At 47.1% G+C, this 6,631-nt stretch overlaps 1 protein-coding gene across 1 annotated transcript; it reads left to right on the top strand.

Annotated features, from left to right (window-relative positions):
- Positions 1 to 3,461: 3,461 nt before the first annotated feature.
- Pdw03_3515 (Cell wall glucanase, putative) lies at positions 3,462 to 4,745 on the top strand (the record flags this gene model as incomplete). Its single annotated transcript, XM_066100513.1, has 6 exons — positions 3,462 to 3,552; positions 3,604 to 3,827; positions 3,909 to 4,049; positions 4,098 to 4,164; positions 4,227 to 4,613; positions 4,678 to 4,745. The coding sequence occupies 6 exons, from the start codon at positions 3,462 to 3,464 to the stop codon at positions 4,743 to 4,745; spliced, it is 978 nt and encodes a 325-aa protein (XP_065955913.1).
- Positions 4,746 to 6,631: the final 1,886 nt, after the last annotated feature.

A 6,631-nucleotide genomic window follows, 5' to 3' on the forward strand; every position in this document is an offset into this window, starting at 1 on the left:
CGGCCGAATGCCACCACGGCGGTCCTAGCCAATTTGCAGCCAGCTGTATCTTGGGAGATCGTAATATTTTAGAACGGTCCAGCATTAAAAGAACCGATGAATATCGGATGGTGTGGGCGACCGGTGGGAGCTACAACAGGTGGTTGTCAATTCTGCTGTCTCGGGTGCTAGCGCCACGTTGTGAAGGCCAACCCGGCGACGCGGCAGAGAGTCTAATAGCTGGAAGAAATTCTGTTGGACATTCAATTTGAAACCGAGACAAGGCAAATAAGTGAGTTGTCACCAAGAGCGCGAAGGGTTTGGGATGGCTAGCGGGGCGTAAGGATAGCGGAGGGAGGCGTTTGGGAAAGCTGATGCAGACCGAGGGCGTGAATTTAGCGTCGGGCGTGAGGATCAAAAAGGGGCGTTATTTCATGAGGTTTTAGGAAGAGATTGTGGTTAAGGGCAACCCGGGCGCATACTGGCAAGGCGAACGGGGTGATTATTGAAGTCCGAGAGGGTCAACTGGGGGGGGGGGGAAAGAAGAGTGGGGATAGTTGTGACTCGTGACAAAAGGCGGATCAACGTATTGACGACCGAGCCAAAATCCGTCAAATGCTAAAAATTCAAAACCCGAAACTCAACGCGAGATTGATCTAATAAGAAAGAGATGGAGGAAGAAGAAATTCGTGTGAGCTTCGGGTACTAAGCCTCATGGAGGCTTTTAGCGCTACCCTTTTTTGCCTGAGAAGACACCGAACATCTTCACCCTTAAACCTGCAAATTACTTGCAGATTAGGTAGTTGAGACTATACCTTGTATTCTTCTTCACTTCTTTATTTCTTCACTTCTTCACCTCTCTCCATGTCTTATTTTTTTTTTTATAGATATAACCATTTTCAATGGGCATGGTCCGTGATTCTGTCCGTGCTCAACAGGGAGACTGTGGAGCTCCCCCATCTTTGTTCTGCTTCAACTTTGGTAGTATTCTGTTCTATTTTTGGCTTTCTCTCGTAAAGAGCGTGCTAGTAATCCATTAAGCCATACACGGGTGCCATTCTTACCTTGCATTTCCCTTTTCGGAGCATACTCGAGCCAGTGGACCGTCATCTCAGCCCCGGGGATGATTCCACTTTCGAGGTATTGAGGGACAAAGAACCCCTGTAGCACTTCCAAGGTTGTACTCATACTCTCTTGGCTTATCTGGAAGGTGACAGCTTAGATCACCAAGCAATATGTTGCTACCGTTGCACAGCTAAAGTTCCCTTTGTTGCATTTGATCTACCCTGTGAGACATCCACTCAAACCATAGGCCATGTTTGAGAAATAACTATTTTACCCAATAAAAGCCATAGATTCCGATTATTACACAGAGATCTGGTACTATAGATGAAAAGATCGGCCCACAGAATACCCTTGAGATTCAAATAAGCTAGATCAAAGCCACTTCGGACAACCTTCATTGCGTAGCGATTGAAGACCGAAGCACTCCTTTTTCTTCTAAACTTTCACTCTTTGGCTTGAAATAAACAGGTATAGTGAGTGCTATCCAGTTCGTTAGGAGTAACACCGGGCAGATGTTGTTTTGTGCTGAGTGCTAGTTCCTGGACGAAAGCATGGCCCTTGCTGTTTGAGCAGGGGTGGAATGGTCAGAAAGGTTGCTTGGTGTCAGAGTTGTATCTATGACGGCTATGCCACTAGCTTCGTGTAGGATTCTATGCATATAATTTAACTAAGAGATCCTCACTTCCTCGCAGTTTCCTTTAAGGTATGAATTATGGAGTAGATTGAACACAACCGAAATGTGGGTCTAGCAATCCATCAGAGATCACTAGTTTAGGGACCCTATAAATCTAGGCGAGGGGAACATTAACTTATTATCTTTGAATTTCTCGTGCCCACTGTCGAGCCGAAACGGTTGAGTTAAGCAATGCGAACTAGGACGTAAAGCTCACAAATAAGTCTGGGTTTCACGTGTGATTTACCTGATCTATAACCATTAGATCCACTTAGATCACTCCGTGTTTTCACGAATTCCGTCGGCGGAATTGACCTTTAGTGTCGGTTCAATGAGCAGTGACGGTCGCCTTGCCTATAGCCTCGTTGCTGGTGGTGACGATCTGACGAGCCTTCTCAAACTCTTGCTCTTTGTTACCGCCGCTCACGACCATAGTTGTTTCGGCAAGAAGCGTACCTAGGAACGAGGGGAACTAGGTCACCCACAGTGAAGGATCAGATAGTAATGTTAAAGTATCGCCAGTTGCTTTGCGTATAGCTGAAAGCACAGTGGCATAAGTGGAATAATTAGGTAGTCCAGCATACCGCCCTAGTCGTACAGGGGCCTTGGGTGCACACCTGGATAGATCTTTCACGTAGGCGATTCTTCATGGTCATAGAAACAAACTATGCATTGCGATACGATAGAACTTATAGTTGTTGGATTAGATTTCTCCCGTTGTTGTGGCTCAATTCGTAACCCGGCAGATCGCCCTTACATCGATCGGCAGCTTTATGTCGGCCAAGGTCTGGATAAACCCCTTCTGCTAATTTCGCACCTAGGCAGTGTGCCCCTTAGTTGAAAGATACAGATCTGAGAAAGTTATCCTAGGTTGGTTGTTAAATTCACATCATTCGTAAGGCCGCTAGAGCTGACGCGGAGATGGCTACCCAATGGTAGACAGTCCTGGCCCAAAGATTGGATTTACGATTATAATGAATACTACACCTGTTTGTTTCCGATAGAAGACAAGCACTCTGTTTAAATTAATATTGTGTACGGAGGACTCCGTAGAGAAAATCTTCAACATGAGATCACATCTCTGATAACTAGAGGTGTAAATGCGAGAGGCTGGGGGCTGTGGGTCCTGTTATGCGTGTGTACCCTGCCACCTATTTATTTTGCTTGGGCCTTGCCGCTTTTTTTCTGATTTCTCAGGTAGACTGGTTTCATCGAACGAATGTCCAAGTACCGAGTAAGGACGTTTCCCAAGGTTCTTGATCGAAGATGCCCCATTCGGATGTGTTCTGTGTCACGCACTATCCAGAGTAGCCATTGTACATGCACGATGTACACTGACCCTGAGGATACACATTTGTATCTCGACTGCACACCCGCCGAGTGTATGGGGAGACAAGATGGAATCACTCCACGTACCAAGTAGACTCGGAACAACGTGGCGTAGCTCCTTCCGTAGCTGGTCCACCGCCGGTCCACCTGTGGACACAAACTCTACCCGGGACGGGATATGATTGGACGATTGACAGCCGGAGACCCACGGATCGACCAGGAAAAGAAACCACCGAAACGGAGGAGGCTGGCACCTTCCTAAGATGTTTAAGACCGTTTATGTACTCTCCTGGCTTACTTGAAATCTCCTCGCTCTTCTTTCCTCACTTGTTACCCTTTTGTATCAACACTCATCTTCAAAATTGCATAATAGTTGCGAGATCACTTATAGGTTACTTACTCCACTAGGCCCACCATGCGATTCTTTCTTGGTGCGGCGCTGAGTCTACTGTCTTCTACGCAAGTCGTGGCTCAGACTTATACGGATTGCAATCCGACACAGAAGTGTAAGGCTCATAGCTACGGTTGTGTCAATACAGGTCACTAACATCCAGCAGCATGTCCCGCCGATCCTGCATTTAGCCAATCTGACAAGACGTTCGATTTCACAAGTGGCGCATCTGGTGGTTTCAAGTCTACTGGAGCCGTCACATATGACCAAACGAATGGTGCAACCTTCACTATTTCTAAACAGGGTGATGGTCCACTGATTCAATCTGGCTGGTACATCATGTTCGGCCGCGTGGAATGCATCATCAAGGCAGCGCCAGGGACAGGAATCGTGAGCAGTGCAGTTCTACAGTCCGATGATCTAGACGAAATTGACTGGGAGTGGCTGGGTGGAAATGACGCCCAAGTGCAGACCAATTACTTCGGCAAAGGAGACACAAGTTCATACAGCCGTGGCGCCTTCCATGATAATCCCGGAAACCATGACGACTTCCACACTTTTTCCATCGACTGGACCAGTAGCCAGATTGTGTGGTCGATTGATGGCAAGACTGTTCGTGTTCTCACTCCTGAGACGGCAGAAACCAACCAGTACCCACAGAGCCCGATGATGGTCAAGGTCGGTGTGTGGGCTGGCGGTGATCCGAACAACTCCAAGGGCACTATTGGTGAGTGGGATTGCCCTGCAAATTCTCTCTGTCGTGACTTCTAACAGCTTGTGCTCCTGCAGACTGGGCTGGTGGTCTAACAGACTATAGCCAGGGCCCGTTCAAGATGCATATGAAGTCAATGACCGTGACTGATTACTCTACCGGAACTTCGTACAGATATGGCGACAAAAGTGGCTCATGGCAGTCAATTATCGCAGAAGGCGGAAAAGTCAATGGCAACAGAGCCGCTGAGCCCACATCGACCGAGTCCGCACCTGTAATTACTGCAACCATCGATAGCGTCCCGGTTCCCTGGAGTGGAACCCACAAAGAGACGTCAAGCTGGGTCACCCCAGATGTCTGGCCCTGGGTGGCGACTGGCGCTCCTTCGGCCTCATCGACAGGATACCAGTCTGGCTGGGAGTCTAGCTCTGGCCAAAAACAGCCACCAGGTGGAGGCTCAATAAGTGAGCGACCTCCCGAATCCCTTGCTTAGATTCGTTCGTTAATATCGAATCCTTCCCCCTATAGTCTACCTTCCGCTCTATGTCAGCACCATTGCCTTTTTCTTCGGTTGCATTTTCCCCCTCTGGCGATGAGATTTCGCGAGGATCGTTGACTCAATTGATGAGCAGAACCACATGTTCGACCACTACTACTCTTGATTGTACCAATACGCTCACTCGGGAGGCTTCAGCGTCGGCTTTAAGTTCTCTTATTGCTCCATCGGTGGGCAGTGCGATTCGCCAGTTCCTATAATGGCCGGTGACTTGTGTGCTCTCTTTGGGCGTGTTGCTGCGCTGGCTTGAACGCATTTGCGTTTGTATTATTACTGATGACAATTTTATATTGAACAGGACACATGAGCGATGACTTCAACGGCTCAATGAAACAGCCGCGGCATTTAGGCGCTTTGAGGCACCTTCTATTCTTCCTTGCAGTCTACCTTTTATCATTCACAGACGGAATATCCAATTTATAGGGCACGTGTGCTCTACATTCATAAACGTGTCTTCGTGTGTTCAAAGCTTATTGGACTGTCTGTAGTCTGATCGTAATCAAAAGCCTTAATTTGCTGCTGCGGTCAGAAAAGCTTGGTCTGAGGCCTACGTTCAATAGTAGCTATCTTTCAACTTGGTACACTCTATGTTAACAGGATCGTAACGACGAGAGATTAAAGCAAAAGGCAACAAAACACACACACCAAGGCACATCGTGAGATAGGAAACTATAAGAATTTCCAACAACCTTTTGAAGACCGCAACTATGACATTTTATAACCAAGGGACCAAATCGGTAATACGGCCAGCTCTGGAAACTGTGGTCTCCCCATAGTTTCACATTTGACGCTTGGTCTTCACCTTTCACGACCCGGACCCCGAGAAGTGTGTCCGCTTTCCAACTTTGAGCATGCCAAACCTCAAGACCCTTCATGTCGACTCTTACATGAGGCCGGTATATCTGAATCCAGATCAAGGGGACTATCTCGCTGACCGGATTCCGGTTTGCTTCACCAGCTATCGTCTGCTACCCCACATGCCTAACCGCTACTTTTGCACAACTAGAAGGTTTTCCCGAGGCTGTTGAACGTTATTATTAAAACGTCAGCCATACTTTACATTCCGTGATTTGAGGCTTTTATCTGAAAGCCTGCCAAACTTGAAATCTTTCAAGTTCGAGGAAAGTTTGTCAATGTCCGACGTGGAAGATAGTTTGGGGGATGCGGATGAAGAGGATCTGCATGACGAATGATCGGGATTTTTGGAAGCTCATGCAGCACATGCAGCATCTCCTTTCGAAAGTCTCTTGATGATAGTTGTAATGTTTATGTTGGATTTTACAGTGGGTTTCTTGAAGTCAGCTGGCCTTTTGGAGTACACTTCGACAACATCTTCAAGCAAATTCATAGAAATGGGTCTTATCGCAGATGCACTACTTTCTTTCGAGCATAACTAGGTGTTCAGTATTGCCATTATAGTTTTTTTTTTTTGATTTGTTGCAACATCTGCATATGGCGTCCGTAGGCAGATGTGCCGAAAACCAACAATACATAGTTGACAACAGGGTGGAATACCCCGGAAAATCTACGGACCGCCATGATGGCGCAGTCCACACATATTGAATGTCATGTTTAGTCAGCTTGGTCCGCACAAATTGGAAAAAGAGCGGATTTTGTCAATTTGGTTAGAGAGAATTCAGAGTAAATTATGCCTCTTTATTGGTCGTCCCATTCACTGTTGATACCATAGATCTCTCTCAAAATGGACAAAGTTGATCAGAGCGTCCCTCCAATGACCGCCTGCCCGTGGACCCCTGGAAATATTATGTCATCCACTCGCCCCTGATTTTTCGATTATTCAACACCCCGGCGCCTCGGCTAGTTGTCGCATCGCCTCTGCATTTGTCATGCTCCTTATGAACCTCAAGCTGCACATCCTGGATACAACAGGAGACAGAGATCGTTACACATATCTAATTCCGAACA

The sequence above is a fragment of the Penicillium digitatum genome, chromosome 1 (assembly GCF_016767815.1).
Source record: "Penicillium digitatum chromosome 1, complete sequence".
In the NCBI taxonomy this organism is placed as follows: domain Eukaryota; kingdom Fungi; phylum Ascomycota; class Eurotiomycetes; order Eurotiales; family Aspergillaceae; genus Penicillium; species Penicillium digitatum.